At 45.4% G+C, this 21,559-nt stretch overlaps 1 protein-coding gene across 1 annotated transcript; it reads right to left on the bottom strand.

Annotated features, from left to right (window-relative positions):
- Positions 1 to 8,123: 8,123 nt before the first annotated feature.
- Positions 8,124 to 16,996, bottom strand: RBM44 (RNA binding motif protein 44). The gene is given in 15 exon segments (XM_062603512.1): positions 8,124 to 8,244; positions 8,358 to 8,497; positions 9,823 to 10,198; positions 10,511 to 10,584; positions 10,683 to 10,747; positions 11,170 to 11,298; positions 11,635 to 11,737; positions 12,038 to 12,110; positions 12,959 to 12,984; positions 13,066 to 13,240; positions 13,981 to 14,157; positions 14,706 to 14,764; positions 14,886 to 15,438; positions 15,440 to 15,504; positions 15,507 to 16,996. Coding segments are annotated over 15 exon segments (3,009 nt in total). The 5' UTR covers positions 16,380 to 16,996.
- Positions 16,997 to 21,559: the final 4,563 nt, after the last annotated feature.

Below are 21,559 nucleotides of genomic sequence, written 5' to 3'. Positions count from 1 at the left end.
GAGATTAGGTACTTCCCCCAATCCCCCTATTTTTATTTTTTTTTTTTGCTAGTGATAAATTCATTGGTGTGGAGTTCATAACAGCATCATGCTGCTTCAGTGTCCTTCTTCTGACATAAAGCCTAGCCAGGCATGGGTAGGATGGCAATGAAAACAGCTTCCCATGAAATATTTTGCTGTTGGAAAAGACTTTGTTCAAATTATATACGTCACTCTAGGTAGGCAGTACACAGATTGACTTTCACCTGGCAAAGCAAGGGTGGATTGACGTGTTGGTGGCACTGTTCTGGAGGGCACCATGTGTAGGACATGGCCAGCACCAGCTTTCTGTCCTGGCACCTTAGTATCAGGGTCTCGACGTTCACATTTAGGGAGCTGGTTCCTTGGTCACCGGAGAGTGCTGTGCAGTGAGGCTTTACACAGATGAAGTTTTAGGTAAGTAAGTGAGGATGTCCATGTTGGTAGCACTGCTCCGGAGGGCACCATGGGTAGGACATGCCCAGCTCCTGGTTTCTGTCCTAACAGAGGATGTGGTTATGGGTTCCGGTGGAAGGGCCCGGAGCCGTAACGAGGCGAGAAGCCGCTCCCGAGAGCCACAGCCGGGATTAAACGGGAAGGAAGAGAGGAGCGGTCGTGGTGGAAACCGATGTGGAGCTGGCGTTGCCGGGGCTTTGGCTGGAGCTTTCAGCCCAGCTCCGCGTGTTCAGCCAGGGAATGAAGGAAGAGGACAGACACGCTGCCGGGTACGGGGACCGCAGCTGCAGTAACAGGGCTGCGGGACGCCACAGGCTGGAGATGGGCGGGCGGAGACGGGCGGGCGACAGGACCCGGGGCGGCCCCGGAGGCAAGAGGGGGTGGCCTGAGAAATTAGGGGGCGGAGCGAGAGAGCGGGGGCGGAGTTACATCTATAAAAGGAGGTGGAGGGCGGAGCGATAGCCGCAAAAGGAGACAAGAAGCTGCAGGGGGAGGGCGGAGCTATGTCCAAACAAGGAGCCAGGGGCGGGGCCAGGCGGGGCGCGGCTCCGGTGGCTCCTCCTGCCCGGTGGGTGGGGGCGGTGCCGGTGCCGCTGCTACCAGGGCAGCCGTTTCTGCCGTAGACTGGGGAGCCGGTACTGCCGGTTCTTCGGGTCCCGGCGAATAAAGCCTGGAGGGTCGGAGCCCCTCGCCCGAGCGTCGCCTGCCGGTTCCCCCAGCCCCTCTCCGAGCGGCGCCCGGGCTCGGGGACTGAGGCCAGTTTGGGGCTCCAGCGGGGGCTGTGGCTCAGAGAGCGGGGACTGGCCCCGATCGGTGCTGCGAGCCGGGACGAGCCCCGTGCTCCCGGGACGTGCCTGCCAGGGGTTCCGAGCCCCGCTCCCTGAGAGAGCCGAGCCCTGCGGGGCTGGAACCGGCCCCGGACCTGCTCGGGGCTTCCCGAGAGCGTGGGGCTCGCTCGCAGGGAGGGAACCTGGGCTCCACGCGGCCGGGTCCTGGGAGCAGAGACCGGAGGCTGAGCTCGGAGCTGAGCAATAAAGTCTTGGGCGTTGGAGTTTGGAAACCAACCGGCTGCTGGGGCTGCTTCGTGTTCAGACACAGAGACCGAGTTCTGCAGTTTTGCGAGCTCGAAACCGGGGTCAAGGAAACAAGATCTGAGGCTCAGAAATGGAGACCAAGCCCCATGTGTTGGAGTCTGGAGCCCGGCTCATGTGGTCTGTTGCGGGGCTCAAAGAGAGCCCAGGTCCTGTGTTTTGCTGCTCAAAAGCAGGTTCAGAGCTTAGAAACGAAGTCCCGTGTATGGAAGTCTTGACATGAGGTGGCTCAATGGGCTGATGGCTCAGCTCAGAAACACAGACCAAGTCCTGCACTTTGGGGGCTCAAAACCACGCTCCCTTGGCCAGCTTTGGGGCCCCGGGGTCAGCTCCGCGGCGCCAGGACGGATGCGACGATGTCGGGTTCGTGAACAGCTCTGCCGCGGCGGCGGACACAGTCAAAGCACGACCCCGATCCTGGCAGTGCTCTCTACCCGCGACCCGAGAGGTGGTCCCGCTTCCATCGCCAGCGGAAGCGGCGTGGCGGGGAGCGGAGGGAGGCGGGGCCCAGGTGAGCCGTAGGGGCAGCTCGGCCTGGGGCCGGCACCAGGGAGCAGGGGCCAGGAGACCTGTTGCTGCCCGGCGGGTGCCAGGGCATGGCGCGGTGGCCAGGGGCGGTGGGGAGTGCACGGAGGAGCGGCGGGGCTCGGGGCACTGGGGAATAAAGTCCGGAGGTCCGGAGCCGGCGCCCATCGACCGAGCCGCCCAAGGCAACCGGAGTAGGGCGCGCCCCGCGGGTCCCTCCACACAGTTCGCAAGCACCGCCCGGCCCCATGGGGCCGTCCACAGCACACAGGGGTTCGGGGCTCAGGAGGGAGCTTTGGGATTCGGGAGGGAGTTCTGAGATCTCAGGGGGGTGTTCGGGTGCTCGGGACCCGGGGCTCTGCAGCTCGGACCCAGGGGGCATTTCCCGGCCGCAGAACGGAAAATCGAGCTGGACCAGAGCCTGAGTCCCGCGCCTTCGGTCTTAGAAACGAGCCCCCGTTGGGGTTTTCTGAGGTCAAAGCAGGGGCCGGGCTGGGTGGGGGGTGCTGGGCTGAGGGCCGGGGGTGGGCTGGTGCGTGGACCCCTTCCGGAGAGGCAGGCAGTCCGGTCACTTTGGGACGCCGGTATGCACCAGGCCGAATGAGGTCTGAGATGATAGTCTCTGGCGCCAAGGGCGCTTTTCACACTGCTTCTATTGCCTAATAAAAAAGGCTGGAGCATGTTCTTTTTAACGCATGCTGGTTAACTTTTGCCCTACGGATTGCACCTGGAAATGCTCAGTCTGTTCACAGCACAATGGCAGAGCTTCTTGTTATCCTGATCTCTGGCAAGCTACTTGTTACCTTTTTAAGCCTAGATCAAAGGGGCTCTTCTGGTGATCTACCTGTACCTGTGGAGGGGATGATAGGAGACCTCCTGAGAGTAAGGACGTTTTTTCCAGTTGAAGTCAGAGTTGAAGCTTGTGTTCTTGCTCTGTACGTGGAGATGTAAGTAGGGTCTGGAGCACTCACTGTCATTCCTGAGATTCCTTTCCTCTACCCATAATCTGTATGAGGAGGGAGAAAGTGTGCAGTGATAATGGTGGGATGACTGTTACCAATTCTGATACGAGGTCTGGATTTTGGGGGAGGCAGGAACAGGAAAGGCAAAACCTGCCATCCCAGATACAAAGGCCACCTACATCTAGTTTAACCTGGGCCATACAGACTGTTCTTTCACCCTCTGCCTCCTGCCATGGAATTTTAGGTGGCCAAGCAAGGGTGGATTGCCATGTTGGTGGCACTGTTCCAGAGCTCACTATGTGTAGGTGATGCCCAGTACTAGCTTTCTGTCCTGGAACCTTAGGTGTGTGAGCCAGGGCTGAACATCTGAATTTATGGAGCTGGGTTCTGGGGCACCTGAAAGCACTGCCTTGAGCAGCAGTACAGAGATGGGAGTTTTAGGTGGCAAAGTGTGGATTGCCATGTTGGTGGTAGTGTTCCAGAGCTCACCATGTGTAGATCAGCCCAGTCCACCTCGCGGGAAGGCAGCATTAGCTCCATCTCCTCCCGGTGGAACGGGCATTTGCACGTCCAGACACATGGGACAGGGAACAAAACAAAGCACCCAGAAACCCTTTTTTCTCACCCATCTTCCTTAGCCCTCCTGCACTTCTGTAATTTCTCTGCAACCTCAGGCTAAAAAATCCAACCTACCTTCTTTTACAGTGTTGAATATGAACATAGAAGAGGCAATGCAATTTTTAAAAGAAATGGTTTGGGGTTTGGGTGGGATTTTTTGCTTGCTTTAACTGAGTAGAAAATCCTGACAGAGCTTGTACAACCCCACCTGCAGCTGATAACACAGAGTGTTCCAATAGAGGGTGAGGCCTCCACCTGCAGGAGGTCATTGCCCCCTAAATCTGTTCTCTAACATTTTAAGTTAGCTCTTCCTTTCAAAGGGAGAAACAAGGAAACAGGAATGACCAGCACAGGGTGCTAACTTGAGTGTTTCACATCATCCATCCATGTTTCTGCCTTCCCAACAGAAACAAAACAGCTTGCATGCCAGGAAAGCCAGTTCTGTCCTAAACTATTAACAACACCTCCTGCCTAATTAAAGAATCATGTCTGGGGAACCCAACCAGCAGCATGTGCTGTTAATAATGTAGAGCAAAGTCTTTGGCTGCTTTCAGCTTGATATGAACAGGGAAGAAACCGAGGACCTCAGCTGTACCTTCAGAACCAAGTTTAAAGTACTGGCTACTGAAGACAAGGCTGGGGCTCTGGAAGCATTACTTACACTGGGGCTGCTGAGGGGGAAGGGGTGAGAACTGGAAGCAGCAGAACATCAGCACAACTTTTTGAAGAAGGAATTTTAGCCTTTATTCACATTTGCTGCTATTTTCAACAGCAAATGCAGCTGGGATCTAGAACTAAGTACAACGATGAAACAGAGATGTACAATAGCAGCATGTCTTTCCTGCAATATCACAGCATGAATCTGTGTCAATCAAGGATAATTCTCCTCACTCCCAGACTAGACACATACACTGAAGCTGCCTTTCTTTGTCAGAAGAAGATTTAAAATCTAGACGTCTTCTGTACAGTATATCCCTTTATCAACCCAACCCAAAAGTTTCAGGGGGTGTGCGCTTCCCACTATATCAGACCATGGGACACACAAAAAGGGATTTAGAAGCCCATTCGCTGCTATTCCACAACACAAGTGGAATATGAGATAAGAAAATGCCCTGTTTGGGGCGAGAGGGTTAAGAGTGGGGGAATCCAGGCTGCATCCTAAAGGAGCTGTTTAAGCCCTACCACTGCTCTGCAGCATGCAACATGCTCCTGAGACAAAAATGGGACCTGAGAGGACTCTGCTGCAGCACTGCGTTAGGTAACCAATGCACCAGCACTGCCAGCTCCAAAGCCTGGTTTTCTCCAGTAAAGCCCCTGCTGCCTCCTCCGTGCTTCCCTCATGTTCAAAGGATATAGCGAATTTCAACAAGACTATTCAGAACCAGATTATCTGGAAAGCACAAGCATGTTGGCTATTTGTTAACATCTTAGAAGCTACTACCTATCTAAAATTAAGTGGCATGCCAGAGCTGGGTGTTTTGTACTGCACCCTAGAAAAGCCCTGCCAATATTAGGAGTCTCGTTCCATTGAAGTGTAATCTATCTACCCTAGGGAAACATTCTGAAATGCTTGAACCAGCTATGGGGAACAACAAAACTGGGATGAATAATTTAATATCTGCATAAACAGAAAAACACCTCAAACTGACCTTCGGGTTATATTCTCTTGGATAAAACTGAACATGAAACAGTGATGCCACCTGAGTTTGCAATAAGATCTGCTGAAATAAATCAAACAAGAAATACAATACAATCCCAGAACAAGCTGAAGTATGGAAATTGCAAAATCTTCATCTTCCAATGGGAGATGATCAATTCTTCATAGTTGGAAAGCCATCTACTTAAAAAGAAAACAAGAAATACTAATAAAGCACACCAGCAGGTGAATTCTGTTTTTACACACTCAAACTGAACTAAAAGGAACATCAGCAGTTTTAATACCCCAGAAAAAACACTAGAAGCTTTAACAGTTTTGCTAGGCAGTGCAGAAATACCCAGCAGAATTAGGCTTCCTAGCTTCAACAATCAGAAGAAAGAAGTAAGTACAATAAAGTATATCATCTTTGTGCAACAAATCATACTTGGAGGCATTTTTTTATTAATTCAGTTAATTCAAAATTAGGTTCCCAAACCATCATTTAGGAGTACATAGACTCAATGCGTTTCACATTTCTCAAAGCACTGTTTTAGTTGTGCTTTGGATGTTGGGTAATATTTAAGGTAAAAGCCGTTTTTAATAGTGCACTGAATACTTTAATAGCACCACAACTCCTGTTAACTGCTGCCTACCATTAGGTTTAGAAAACAGAAGAAGGTTAGAGGGAGCTGTTCAAATGTGACAGCCCCTCCCTAATGAGAATAAAAGGACTTTCCAGTCCGAAACACAACTTCCAATGAAGTTCCTCCTTCCAACTTAACAAATATACAAGATCTAGAAACATTCAGATCCAACTCTAGGCTAAGTCAGCCAAATAAAAAAGCAAAATTCCATCATGCTTTACTTTAAAGCTGAAGTTGTTATACATTACATACTGTGTAATACAGCTTGATATAAAACTGTAATACAGCTTGATATAAACTATTATCTGTACAACTCTGGACATTCATCAGTTTGCAGGAACATAAGGCTCCAAGGTGGTGTTTCTCAATGGACACTTACCCTTCAGGAATGTCTGAAGCTATACGCATACCAGAATTAGGACAGATGAGCTTGGAGCAGAATCTTTTAAACATATTACATGTTTCTTACTATGGAAAGGTGAGAATTCTTTTCCCTATTACCTACTGACAATTTGGCTTTTTCACAGCTTCCTCATGATGGAAGTAAAAATTGTTATAGGTCAGCATCTCTTTAGCAAAGCAACAGAGAACAAAATGCTATCATAGGAATAATGACTGTAAAGCCCACACACCATTTAAAAAATACCAAACAAATCATTTGACAGGGAAAGCACAACACATTCGAGGCCATTAAAACCTTAGTAACTAAAACTATTTCCAAGTGTAAGATTTTATTTTATGAGTGTACACCCGTATCTGCAGCCCTGGACAAGTCAGTGCATTAATACAGAGTTCTCTTTTGTCAAATTTATGTTGATTCAGAGAGGCATCTGTAAAAGCTCACAGGGCAGTCAAAGCGCAAAGTAACAAACTTATGCCACACTAATCCTTTCAAAAAGAAATCAGACAAACATGAATCTTGGTTGAGATTCTTTCATGCTCTTCATTGCTTTGCATGTAAAATCCTATCCCATGCCTCTGTGTATTTAACACAATCTACAGTCAGTCTTTCTGACAAGGACTGAGGTTAATGACTTATAAGCATCTATTTGTATATTTAATGCATCTATGGAAGCTTTTCTAGCCCAAGCTCCTGTTTTGTCTCACTGGACAGAACCGCTCTACTCTTAGTACAGTTCTAGTATCTAATGTACAGCAGTTCTGTTCAAGTTAAGGCTGTGTTGTGGTTTACTCATGTACTACAGTAACATGTGCGCAAGCATCTGACTAGAGAATTCAGTCTGAAAAGCTACATTGAATGGGTGGCAAAGATACTTAGATATGTAAAACTATCATCAGCATTAATGCTACTCATCTTGGAAGAGGTGGTATTGATTAAAGCCAGACTGACTCCTTGACATCCTTGAAACAGGGGCTTTGAGACTAAAATCAAAGCGTCAAGAATTTGGTGCAGTCTGGGGAGGAAACAACGTGGAATAAATATTGTACCAATTGTGTTTGTAGGCAAAAGTAAAGCTGGAGCATTGCTAAGAACATCTGGGACAGTGCAGGAAACCTGATAGTGGCACTGCTAGCAGTCCTAAAGTAAGCAGAATACCAGGCTTATTAGGAGACTGAAACAAGCATCAACTCCAGGATGTCTTCTGCAGGAGTATATCCCTGGAATTCTGGGCTGTGTTTTTAGCATGTTCAGCTTGCTGCAGCTTCCTGCAGCATCCCGTGCTGTGTCATCCTATAAGGTGTCCTTTAGCATGAAAAAAAAAAAAACCTAAAAGAAATACAAACTTATTCTGTTAAGATTTCTACTCCAGAACTCATCCATCAGAGAAATCCTCAAGTTTTAAACCAAAATTGAGCCTGTGCTGTGCTATCTTTATGAACTGCTACACAAGGACTGGCCATTAGGTGTCAGCTTTGTACAGAATGTTTGACAGTCTCCACTAAGTTAATCAGTACCATAGTTGACATAATAAACCCAGCAATATACTTAAAGAGCTAGCAAGCCAGCCTGTTTACAGATGTTCTGCTAAACAGCTAGCAATGCTGAGAAGCTATTGCTTCCGTGGATTCATTCACATCCTTCTTTCAGAGCTTTATACTAAGTTACTTACTAATCTACTCAGGCTGTACTAAATTTGTGTAGTGAATTGTACATAAATTCAGGGGGAGAGGGGAGGTATTTCAATGTATTTCTGTAGGCTAGAATACCCACTTATTTACTGGATTTCCTTAGAATGGCAGAGGTCCTTGCCACAATGGTATTGATGGACAAGCCACTTAGGATACCATTGTTGTTTTTCTTCACCTCCAGCAAAGCAGCCAAAATTGCATCTCTAGATGAATAAAAGAAAGAACTGTTTACATAACATGTTGTGCATGTGACTTAGTTACCATGGATATTTGATCCATTAGAAATAAAGGCAGAAAGAAATCCAAATCCTCTCACCTGCTAGCCTGTGGATGAAGTCCTCTAAGTTTCTCAAATAATTTGGTAAAACTGCTCAAGTTCAAATTATCAGGTAAAACAAAGACATCATAAGACTTATTGGAGTAAGATGTTTTGAACAGGAAGTTTTCTCCAGTATCCTAGAATTGCATCAAATAAGTACAATACTTCACTCATTTTTGTAAGTAATACATCTCTTTACTACTAATAAATATTCCTGTTATGGAAAACGAATATATGGCAGCTACAGATTCAGCTCAATGTTACTCTGATACAACCAGTCAGTCATATTATCCAATCTGTAAATTACAGAATGGGTTGTGTTGGATATATTATTTATTAGAAATAAAACTACTACATGCAGATCCCACTTGGCGCACTGTGTACAGTTCTGGCGTCCTCAGCGTAAGAAGGACATGGAATTGTTGGAGCAAGTCCAGAGGAGGCCATGAGGATGATAAGGGGGCTGGAGAACCTCCCATGCAAAGACAGGCTGAAAAAATTGGGGCTGTTCAACCTGGAGAAGAGAAGCTGTGTGGAGGCCTCAGAGCAGCTTCCAGTATCTAAAAAGGGCTAAAAGGATGCTGGAGAGGAACTCTTCATTAGGGACTGTAGTGATAGGACAAGGGGTGATGGGTTCAAACTGAAACAGGGGAAGTTCAGGTTAGATGTAAGGAAGAAGGTCATCCCTGTGAGGGTGATGAGGCACTGGAACAGGCTGCCTAAAGAAACCGTAAATGCTCCATCCCTGGCAGTGTTCAAGGCCAGGCTGGACAGTGCCTTGGGTGAGATGGTTTAGTGTGAGGTGTCCCTGGCCATGGCAGGAGGTTGGAACTGAATGATCTTAAGATCCTTTCCAACCATAACCATTCTATGATTCTATTATTTATATGTAACTGACATTACCACTACTTTGAATTAGATCAGATATACATTTCCCAGGGGCCTAGAATGTTTAAAAGCTAAATCCCCAAAGGTAGCATATCTGTATAGTTTATGAAAGCAGCACCAGTAATTACTAACTGCCTTATTCTCCAAGGACCAAGCTGAGTGAATATAAAATACTAAAACAGAGATGTTTCTTAGATTTATATTAAAACCCCCAATAGCTGCCCCTCCAGTATCCCAAAATCTTTCTTGTATAACATTACAGGACGTTCACCTTAAAAAAGCATTACCAGTGGGAACTCAGGAGAAAAGCAAGATGAAAACTCAGTGCTGATTACTAGGTTCCCAGCTGGTTTAGGATTAAGAAAAAACACATGGAGTATCAGAGTTTGATGCAGGAGCAAATGACTGGTGCTCTCACTCTTCTGCAGCAGCATGCCAGGAATTTATTACTGACACATAGTATGTTTTCCTATCCTAACATCATTCTCTACACACTAAAAATGCAACATGTTACAAGATAAGTTTTAAAGCTCTTGATTTGCCGTATGAAGGATCCTTAGTAATAATTATTTACCTTTTGTTTAACTTCAAGCAAATAAGGATCTTCAGTAGATGGTTTCCCATCAGGGCACTTTGTTTCTGAAGGTACATGTGTAGAGCAAGAGGTTTTTGAAGAAGTTATTTTCTCAGAAGCAGAAGCAGTGACAGGGGCTTCCACAGAATTGGAGGCTGAAGTGAGTGTGTTACTTTGATCATTTCTCTGACTCTTCTCAGCAGGTTGGATTTCACACGAAAGCTTATTTTTAAGCACTTGGGAAACCATATATTTACTCTCTGATACAGTATTTACAATTCTAACAGTTATTTCTTTTCCTTTTATCTTTTTCTGGTTCATTTCCTCTACAGCTAACTTGGCTTTACTAATGTCTTTAAAGGAAATAAGCGCACATCTAAGGCATAAAATTTAAGAAAAAAAAAGAAAAAAGAAACTAAGTAAAGCACATTAAACTACTCTCAGTAATAACACATGACGGTTCTCAGCTTTTGAGCATTAACTGTATCTCCATTAAACTCAACAGAAAATTTCAGGCTCAACTTCTCATAAGGTGAAAATCTGTCTGGAATGACATGCTTTTGTCGACCTATCTATATCTCTATTAATTACTGAAATGAATGAACAACTATGTCCTCTCTCCCATGATTTGCTTACTTTGACAGAAAAAAATAATCATCTGAAACAAGTAAAACTTACATTAATATACCTGCAGTTATTAGATTTCGCAGAGACAAGAATGTCACAAATATGATACTTCTGGAAATGTGATCTTAGATCAGCCTACAAAACAGAAGATTATTCAGTGGCAAGTATATGATATGAAAGAATTCAGAAAGAGGCAAGACATTACTGCACTGTGTAAATAAGAACAGACATACCTCTGACACTGAGGAATTCAGGTCATCAACATGAAGAAAAGAATACTCACTTCCACTCTTTGCTCCTAACAATGAATGTAAGAAAGCAAAGTGTTACTATTTTTGTTCCAGTTCAAGCTAACATCTAAGTAGATTTCAGAAAGCCCATCACTGGGACCCAAGCATCCAAACACAGATCATTCCCTCTTCAGAAGTCAGTGTGGAGAAGGGAGCAGAAAAAGGAGGAACGGGAAAAAAAAAGAAAGATTTCCAGCTAGGTGACTGGCTGGACATTTACTAAATTGAGTTTAATCACTGTAGGTGAAGTTTTCCAGGAAAATTGTGGGTGAAGGGAGCTGAATATCTGTACAAGGATACATGGCAAGTCAATGAAAAAGAATCTGAAAACCTAGCAAGCATTTTTTCCAAGCTTACTTATGCTTGTGGAAGGATCACAATATTCAAATAACCAACATTAGGTACAGCAGCTTAAAGCACACAACCTCACCTCTTAAATCAACTGTGTCTTGTTCTTGTTGCTTTTTTGTGTCTTTGGCTGTTACTGAAAAATTTGCTACTGTCAAGTTCTCTTTAGCATCAAACCAATCTTCATTCCCTTCTTCATTTTTCACACAGCCTGGATGGTTGAAATAAATTTCAGTGTGTAAAAATTCAGACCATAATATGTCATATGAATAAATAACAAATCTCTGTGCTTAAGAAGATTCCAACTACCTACATGACTTGATACTAGATTACAAAGAGGTGACACATACCAGTTTTCCCTTCTTATTTAAGTAGCAACTTTTTTTTTCCAATATGTCAAGTATAGATATAGAGAGAGCTGATATAATGTTAAACATTCCATCACAGAAAGCACAGCCGAGTATCCATATATGTTTTACATGGGGTTTGGGGTTTTGCTAACAACTTAACCAACAAATAATACTTGTATGAGAAGCAGATGGCTTACCACGTTCCTCACCCTGATCTTTAGGTTGTTCTTCCAAAGTCTTGGATGAAGTAGAGTTACTTGGCTCACCTCCCTCACTTAAACCTTCAACCTGTGGTTTGTCCTACAAACATGTCACAGCACTTGCAGCTGATTATACATTATTTTTCTGAGCTTCAAAATATTAATTGATTAAACAGGTACATTTTTAATAGTTAACCTACTGATTGTCTTCAAGAACCCCCAAGTTACTTTATTTTGAAAGGACCATCAAAATTCTGGTCACGTGAGCTGCTTTGGCAATTACTGACACAGAATCCCTGCCTGAGCTCTTCAGACTGTGCTTGTATTTGCATATACCTAAAAGGAGACCATGCTTCACAAAATTAATGTCTATGAAACTCAGTAATGAAGAAGTCTGTACCATGGTGTCAGAAATCTTCCTTTCTTGCAGTTCTGATGCTTTAGAATCGGATTTTCTTTTGCCTGAAACAGAACTAAAACAGTGCCAAGAATTTTATACAAAATATGGCACATTTTTTTTTGTTTTAAATTCTACAGTGATATACCAAGTACTCTGAAGTCTTCATTTAAGGCATTTGGTTGCACCCTGAGACACAAAACTATGTTCTAGGTTTATGTCAGGTTATTTTTCTTTTATACCTAGATGGCTTCCTGCGTGATGTTTTGATGGATGTCTTTACAATTTGAAATCTCTGAGCAGTTTGTGATTAATTTTATTAATGCTTAACAAGAAATTTGAAAAAGATCACTAGTTGTTTACCTGATGCAATAAAAACTTATTGATGAATTTGTTTTAATATCCACTTACAGGAAGTAACAGGTTATGGTTCTTAAATGTGCAGAACCATGTGCCTTCCTGGAACCTTAAATGATTTTTCTTTCTTCCTAACTGCATTATAATCTCAGCAGAACAACTGCTTGTATGCCTAATATTATCTTTGTTAGTAGCAAAGTCTTTTTATTCTGGCAGAGGTTGGTTGGTTCTTTAGGGTTTGAGGTTGCAGGTTTTTTTAACACAGGTAGCATTAAGATTACAGACAAAGACTTTAGTAGTAAAAGCAGGGAACCAGGAAAGTTATCTGTAAATTGAAAATTATTGCTATAAAGATAGTAAAAATGCAGCTGCATAGTTTGCAGACTAGAACACTGCAGAGTGAAAATATCCTTAAAATTAAATCACTGCACGCAGAGTGCTATGCAAGTTTTTCAGCTAAACAGTTTGGAGAAACAAGATACATCCTGAAACAAACAACATGTAAGATTAACTTCTCTTAAACTCACTTCCTTATTTTAAAACATACCACAAATGAGAACTACTTACTCAGTGCAGAGATCCTCTCTGAACAACTGTCAAACAAAGAAAAGATTTGTCTTAGTTTTCTGGAGGAAAAGAATTTCTTTGGAAACAAAAAGCAATTAAGAAATTACCTTGGAGGGGACATAAGAAGAGTAGATTTGGAAAAACTTCATCTCAACTGATAGCGGAGAAAGTGCACTTAAAGGTGAACCCATTTTTATTTTCATTTTCATACTGTTGTAATTCTTTTCTAGCTCTTCCAAAACCAATGAGAGAGAGGAATCTAATTCTGATTTTCCATTAAATCTGTTAAAAAATGTGTAAGAAAACAAGATGAACTTAGACTTTTATTTTACTGCTTCTAGATTTGCCCAAATATTTCAGAGTTTTTAAAGATTCCTCTACATCATGTAAGAACATGAGCTCACTCCTAACACAGAATCCCAGACTGGTTTGTGTTGGAAGGGATGTTAAAGCTCATCCACTTCTAACCCGCTGCATGGGCAGGGACACCTTCCACTAGACCAGGTTGCTCCAAGCCCCATCCAACCTGGCCTTGAACACATTAGTAGCTCTCTTGAGCTCTCTCCTAAGCTACAGAGCAGACACTATGTTAAGGAGATTTTATAGCTATCCATGGCACACTAAAGTGTTCAAAGGCAGGACTTCTTGGTTGAATTCCAGATTCATTACAGGGTGTATACTTTACCACCTAGAGTTTGCAATCACCACCCCCTCCCTGCCTCACCTCATCTCTTATTTACCACTTCCTCCATCTCATTCACTCCTGAATGGACTCTCTATACTATTCCTCCTGTAGAGAAAGTCATTCCTGGAAACTATATTTTGCTGGGTCTGTGTATGCTACAGAAAAAATTAGGCCAAAAATAAAGACTTCACAGTTACCAGAATGTAAACTCTTTTCGACAACAATGCTAACTATAAAGACTATTACAAGCTACGGATAGAATACCTCAGTAACATTTAAAACCCATGCCTTTTAACTAAGTTATCAATTTCATTTAAAAGGACATTAAAGTACATGCCTAATAAAACATCTGTTTTCCTCCAGAGCCAGTTTGTAAATCTTCAAGCAGTGCTGGTAACACATATGAAAATGAGCATTCAGAATCTGCAATTCTGCTTCAGTCGCTCTCTCCAGTATTTTCTGACAGTCAGTTGATGCAGAATTCTTCACAGCTTGTTCATCAAGGAGTACCAGCCTTTAAAATAATAAATAAAACCTTGAAGCCCTTCAATTAGTATTTTAAGTTCTGATTGAACTCAGCTCTCCCCACACATCAGATTCTCCTCTCACCATTCCTCTGGCCCTTCGAGTGGGCTTCCCCCAGTCAGCCAGTCTATTATACTGTAAGGCCCAGAGCGGGAGATACCTTTCTAGATACAACCTCACAAGCACCCAACTGACAAGAATCAAAACTTCCCTCCTCCACTGGCTGCATTCTTGCTATTGCAGCCTCAGGACATGGTTTCCTTTCTTTGCCATACAGAGGCACTGCTTACACTCAACTTGTTCTTGACCAGTCTGCAACTGCAGACGGAGGATGTCTAGGTCTTTGCTCAACTTCAGAAGGTCTTCAGCTCATGCTTCTCACTTGTCCAGGTCCCTCCTACCCTCTAGCGTAGGAACCACTGCCCAGCAGTCTTTTAATACCGTCAGTTTTGCTAAGTTACAACCTTCTAATCATAACAAAAATAAATAACTTATCTAGCATCTAGAATTCTAAACCTAGAACAATTTATAACCCACCTGTCAGTGCTTATCTGTAAGTCACTGCCACTTGTCTCAATTTTGGATTCCTGCTGTTCCTAAACAAAAATAATATTTCAAAAGGGTCTGGATTAACATTTGTATGGACCGGTTGTGAGCAACTTTCAGTTAAAAATATCAAAATTCTTTGGTTGTCAGTTGGGTTCTTTTTGTAATTACCTGAATTTGTGAATTTCTTTCAGCTATTGCAGCATCGCCATCTGAGGGCTCTTCCAGCTTGTCAGTAACCTGTGAATGTATTTCCTCTGTACTACCAGCTTCATACGAGCAGTCTGTATTACAAGCAACATCTGCACAGTTTTCACAGCACCATCCCATCCATCGAGATGTGTTCATCATTGTTATCTCTGTATTAATAGCCCTGGACAAGAGACGAACCTGAGCACAGGTACTTCTGCTTGTTGTAAAGCAAGCTCTAAAATCGGAACTCGCATCAACAACCTGGTTAACTGCAGAGGCACAGGCAGTGTTTATCAAGCTTTCACAATGCTCCAGCTCTGAGTTCAGAGAGTTGGGATTTCCAAGGGAGGATTTATCTGCAAGTTCCACACAAAAAAAAGGTTTCTTGTTAGTGAGAACTTCAGAGATTGCAATATGGGTTTCAGCATCCTTTGCAGTGCAGTCAGTGCAGGTGGTACCATGTGTGCACATGCCAGATTCTTCACAACTGCAGAAATCCAAGTCCTCTGCATGTTTGCAGACTTGCATGGCTACTGCAGGGGCCCTTTCTATCAGAGACAGTGAAGGATTGCTTTGCTTTGCTGAGATGCTGTCGATGTGTCTGCCAGTTTTTGCAGACATTTCTTCGGTTACAGCCTTTTGGGGTGGCAGTGTGCCATCAATCAGTGATATGTCTTTCACCTCTCCATCTTCTAAACTGTCATATACAAACAGATTTGGACAGACCCCATGAGAATGACTTTCAAGTGTATTTCCACAAACAACACTATGATACTCTGTTTGCTCTTCCTGATGATCACAAGTCATGCCACTGCAATCTTGCAGAGACAGAGATTCCTGAAGCAGGTGGGGAAGCTCTGGCATAGCTGCTTCTGGGGAGGTCTGGTCATCTATGATATACTCAGAAGCAGAACCACAATCTTCTAACAGGTCTGTGAGATTTTGTTCGTGTGTGACTCCACCCCCTGGAACTTCACGAATGGAGTCTATCAGACCTAAGGTTTCAATTCCTGTAGTTCCCCTTAGTTCAGAAAACTTACTCGAGCTATTCTCATCATCAAAATCTTGCTCGTGAGCACTGAGATACTCCAGCTGTGAATCTTCACTCAAATAGCTTTGTCTGCAATGATCACACCCCCTGCAATTGAAGTGCGCATCATCAGATGCGCTTTCCAACCCATCAGCTTCTTTCTTGCTTTCATCTACCTTTGCATAACAAATTCCCATCCTCTTTTTATTACACATTTCAAGATCTGCATCTGAATATGAAATTAAGTACGGTAAATTTTCCTCTGACAACTTTAATTTAGGAACATTGGCAGAACATGCCTGGCCAAAACCAGAGTGGGTGGGTCCTGCTGCAACATCTCCGATGAGCATGTGCTCAGGTTTCTCAGAGTAAGAAGAAAGAAGGAAGGTCTGATTGAAACATCTTTTTTTGCTTTTAACATCGCTGTTCTTTTCCAATTCCATCGCACAAACACTTGAGCCCTCTTCCTCAGCAGTAAGTAATCCACACCACTCACTTCCACTGCAAGTTCTCAAAGTTCTCAGCGTCTCTCTTCCTATCACTTTCTCACCTTAAAAATTAAGAGAAGTTTGAGGTACTTCATGGTATACAAAAAGACATTACTGTTTAAAAACTACATTAAATTAACCATCTTATTTTCACCTACTGCATGCCAGTACAGAAGCTAGGAATTATACGATACTATAGATATCCTAAGAGCTCATGGAAGGCTGTTAAAAGAATCTGCTGTTCTGCTTGCGCGACTTCTATTGAGTAAAAGTATCCCAAAGACCAACCAATCCAATTTTCTTACACTTTTGGGCAGTTTCCATCCTCTTACCACTGAAGCATTTCTCGTCTGAATCGTCAGAATCCCTGGTGATACACAGCGAGCTATTTACAACATATGCTAAGTTCATGACAGCACACAAGGTGCTTAGATGCATGCATTGACTCTGAAAGTCAAGGTGCTGATGGTTGTGGATTCAGTGACCACAAATGACCTCATGTCATTCCTGACTGCAAACTGGCCTGTAAGTACTCTTTGCTGCAGAAAGCTTACAGCTTCTTGAACTAATCAGTACCTTTATTATAGGTAAGACCCGTTTGAGACCTATGAAGACTACTTAAATTAGTGAAGAGGTGGTGGCAGTGGCATCCACTGGTTCTCCTCCACTAAGCATCATCCTTAAAACTAATATAATTAAAAAAAAATAATAAAACCCATTTAAATCATTTAACAGAAGTCATCAGTAAGAGCCAGCCACCCTTCAAAAACACCCTTTACCATGATTTTATTAGCTTTAGTACTCTACCTTCATCCCCTAACTGAAGTTTTGAGTGAAACTAAAGGTCTTCCTGTAACACTACTAAAGCAATTCTCAGATGGCTACACAGAAATCACAACTTATTATCCCCGTGATCTTTGTTCCCCACTTAAGGACAAGAATCAGAACAGCTCTATCCCCTAAACAACAATAACTTTGCTACTACCAACAGCCTAGGCGGTTAGAAACCAGCTCTGTATTAAGTGCGGAGCAGGGAGCCACAGCGGGGCCGGAGGGCAGGGGCAGCCCGGTGTGTCGCTCACCCGCAGGCAGGGCACCACAGCTCCGGTAACGAGCCCGTATCGGAGTGGAGTGGAGTGGAGTGGAGCGGAGCCGAGCCGAGCCGAGCCGAGCCGAGCCGAGCCGAGCCGAGCCGAGCCGAGCCGAGCCGCTACTCCCTTCACCCCTCACCTCCCCTCACACACCAACCGCTTCACAGCCCACCCAGCTCGCGCACAACGGCCGCCAGCCGCCGCTGCCCCGCCCGCGCCTCCAGCCCGTGATTGGGAGAGCTCTAGCACGTGATTGCCCACGGGAAGAGCTCTAGCACGGGATTGGCCGGCGCTGCTCCTGCTGCCTCCCGGCGCCCTAAGGGTGGTTGGGGCCTGCTCCCGCTCCCGCTCCCGCTCCCCTCCGGCGCGCTCCCTCAGGGGTGCGCGGGGTGCACCGTCAGCGCGGCTCTCACCACAGGATAGCCCAGCAGCCATTAACGGTGCAGTTTATTGTGAACAGTTGTCAGTTCTTCCCCGCCTGCCGCCGGAAGCTTACACTGAAGAGAGGGATACATAGAGATGTTAGACGTCTCATGTTATGTGTGCTTTCTGAAGCACTTAAATGAAACAACAGTTTTATGTTATAGTCACTGGTCTCTACCTGGCTATAACGTTATGTGAAGCACAGCAAATTACAGTCCTGTCTGTAACTCCTTCCCCTGTTGAGGGTATGCAGACTTCATGCAAGCTCCACTGGGTGCCTCGCGGTGTCCTGTCCCCAGAGAGAAGCCAAGCTGTATTTGCATTAATATATGCTGGGAAGAAGGGGGAGTGATTTCTTATCTTGGCATATGTGATCCCGACCATGATTTCACCTTTTCTCCTTTCCCTCCGGGGTTAAATTCAGACTGGTTTGATCCTGTGAGGGTCAGCCAGGGAGGGCTTCTGGCACTGTCTCCAGCTAGTCTTTAAAGACCAGTCATTATGGCTTCAAATAAAGGTGGGATTAAGTAGGCTTTCCAAAGAACACATGTTTACATTGCAGCAAGTGCAGCTCGGCCAGACCTGGCAGGTATCAACAGCAGAAGAGGTGATGGTGCCCAGAGCATGCCAGGGCTTGTTGGCAAGGAGTGGAGAAGCAGCCTCGAAGGCAGTGGTGCCAAAAACAACACCCACAGCCCACGCCACCCCTCACCATCCTTGCAGCCAGCTCCCCAGCCACCAGGCAGCAGCTGGCAACGGCAATGGGAAGAGGTGGAGTCAGTCTGTAGAAGAACAAGCAAAAGGATGCTGGAGAGGGACTCTTCGTCAGGGACTGTAGTGATAGGACAAGGGGTGATGGGTTCAAACTGAAACAGGGGAAGTTCAGGTGGGACATAAGGAAGAAGTTCTTCTGTGTAAGGGTGGTGAGGCACTGGCACAGGGTGCCCAGATAAGCTGTGGCTGCCCCATCCCTGGCAGTGTTCAAGGCCAGGCTGGACACAGGGGCTTGGAGCAGCCTGCTCTAGTGGAAGGTGTCCCTGTCCGTGGCAGGGGTTGGAACTGGATGAGCTTTAAGGTCCCTTCCAACCCAAACCAGTCTGGGATTCTATGATTCTATAAGAAGTGCCTTACCAAGGGCTGTGATAAGCACACACAGAGATAACTGACTAGATAGAGGTAACTGTAAATTGGGTGGGCATAAGCACCCAGCAGAGAAAGTCACTTCTCGCTGTGATCCAGACAGTCATCCTTTGTGGTCAGGAAGAAAAAACACATCCTCCCACCAAAACTGCATTCATTGGCCAATGAGAGCAAAATGTAGCTTCATTCACAGCTTCTTTCCTCACCAGGGAAGGATTTCTTGTTCATTTTTTTAAAGAGCACCCTCAGCAGTCATTATAGGGACTGGGAGATTTTGCTTTTCCAAGCAATGGCTTATTACTTGCAATGAGGCAGCAAGATGAGCCAAGGAGAGCTGGATGTGTTTCCCACAGGAGCTTGCTGGGATGAGCCAGGCTGGCCTCATGCACCCTGCTGTGCCCCATGTACCCCAGAGCACCCTGAACACCGGCTCCACTGCAGGTGCAGAGAGATCCAGAGGCTGCACATCCTCTGGTCCACAGAGGTCATGGGCAGCTTCAGATGATGCCGTGCCTCATCAAGTGGAAATAGCCAGTTCAGTACAGCTCTCAACTCTTCCTGCAGTGCCACAAAAACATTCCCAAGCGAGCCCTGGCAGGAAGGGTGTCTTATTCCAGAGATTAGAGGGAGTGGCAACCCGTGACGCTCCCAAATGCGTGGAACAGAGGGAATAGCCCAATGCATGGTGTGTGAGAGCAGCGTGCTTGGGCAGCGGGGACCTCCTGCTTGGCAGACATCAGGAAGAAGGGCACCCCCACTTCTTCTGTACCACAACAGGTAATCCTTCTTCCCTGGGTTCCTCTGCCTTTGTGCAGGCTGCCAGCCAGGGGCCATCCCCAAGGACAGCAGGAGAGAGCTGCAGGTAGGTGAAGAGCCCTGCAATGGGAAAGCAGGGCTTCCCCAGGAGTCCTGGGTCCAAATGAAGGTTGTTTCTGCCAGCTGCAGTGGCAGTGGGAGTTGTCAGGGGCCAGGACCATGCTGCTGGTGGAAGAGGTTTTACCCTGCTGCAGCTCTCAGAGGTCACTTGGAGCTCTCAAGGTCTGCTGAGCTGAGGGACCCTTCATAAAGGGAATGTTTTTGCAGGTTGGCTGTTGAAGGAAAGGGCCACCCTAGGCCAGGCTCTTCCTGTGAATTTACGTGCTATTCTCCTGATGTTATGCCACAAAAATGCTCTCCGTCTCTCCTTGCTTTTCCGAAAGGCTCAGAGTTCAGTGAAAAGGCTTTGTTGAGTAGGCATGCTCCCTCAGCTGCCTTCCCCTGAGGAAGGCAGGGATGGCAGCAGCAACAGGTGATGCAACAAGGGGTCTTGGGCCCAAGGGGTTCAGGGTAGAGCTAGGGAACCCTTCTTCCTCCAGAGTGGGGTGCAGGCGTGTGAGGGGGGTGTCAGGGCTCTGCTGAGCAAAGCCACAGCCACCCCGACCTCATGCTGACAACACTCCACTGTGGGCTGGAGGGCAGACAAGGGGTGTGCCAAGGTCCCCTCCAGCAGAGCAGCGGTGCCTATGTGATCCTCCAGGATCACATCACATGTGATGCTCCAGGGACAGCAGAGGGAACAAGTGGCCTTCTCCCCAGCTGCAAAACCACTTCCTGCAGCATGGGAGGCAAGTTCCTTCCAAAGAAGACAGAGGGGACAATGAGAGGTAGCTGGGAAGTGACAGAAGCCTGCTCACAGGACTCCTTTCCCCAGGAAGATACTCTGCAGGGAAGCAATGGGGTGGATGCAATACCTGGCCCTGGCATCTGGCCCTGGTCGCTGCTTCCCACACAGCCCTGCACAGGTGCATGCATTCAGACAGGATTGGGTAGGGCTCCCTGCAATTTACCTATTCAAGCATGTCACATAAGAGCTGAGGCACTATTTCTGTCGCCAATTTGCTGTCTCCAACAAATAAAACGATAGTAAGATGGCTTGTGGTAGGAACATGCCAAAGCATATACTTCAAAACCCTTCCCAGGATGAACAGCAGGTCTCCTGGGACAGTACTTTAACTCAGGTTTTGCAAAACCAACATAAGTGTGTCCTGGTGTCTCTTTCATATTGGGTAGAGCCCAGCCAAATCACATTATTTGATTACATATTAAGAACGAAACCTCCATGGTCCTGCAACTGAAAATCGAGTGGTTTACTCTTGATTAGCTCAGCTCAGTTTAACCTAATAATCTATTCTTACAAGTCTCTGAGACATCATTTTAAATGAATAGTCTATAATCACCTTCTCAGAAAATAGATTTGCCCAGGTTCTTAGAGCTGTATACATACATGTGCATTTTTCTGAATACAGTGATCTGACGGAGAGTGTGTGATTAAATGGGATGGAGTTTGGACTCTGGCATTGTTCAAAATGAACAAAATGAGCCATTTTTAGGACAAACTAGAGGCTTTCAAATGTATTTCACCTGTTGAGTGGACAGATTGATACACTAAGAGAAGTGCAGGGCCTTTCATGCATTTCATGCACTAAGTGAAATGCATGCAGT

Source organism: Pezoporus occidentalis, unplaced genomic scaffold, assembly GCF_034315485.1.
Source record: "Pezoporus occidentalis ecotype Australia unplaced genomic scaffold, CSIRO_AGI_Poc_V1 ctg118, whole genome shotgun sequence".
NCBI lineage: Eukaryota > Metazoa > Chordata > Aves > Psittaciformes > Psittacidae > Pezoporus > Pezoporus occidentalis.
The sequence above is the reverse complement of the archived record's forward strand: the minus strand, read 5'-3'. Positions and strand labels throughout refer to the sequence as shown.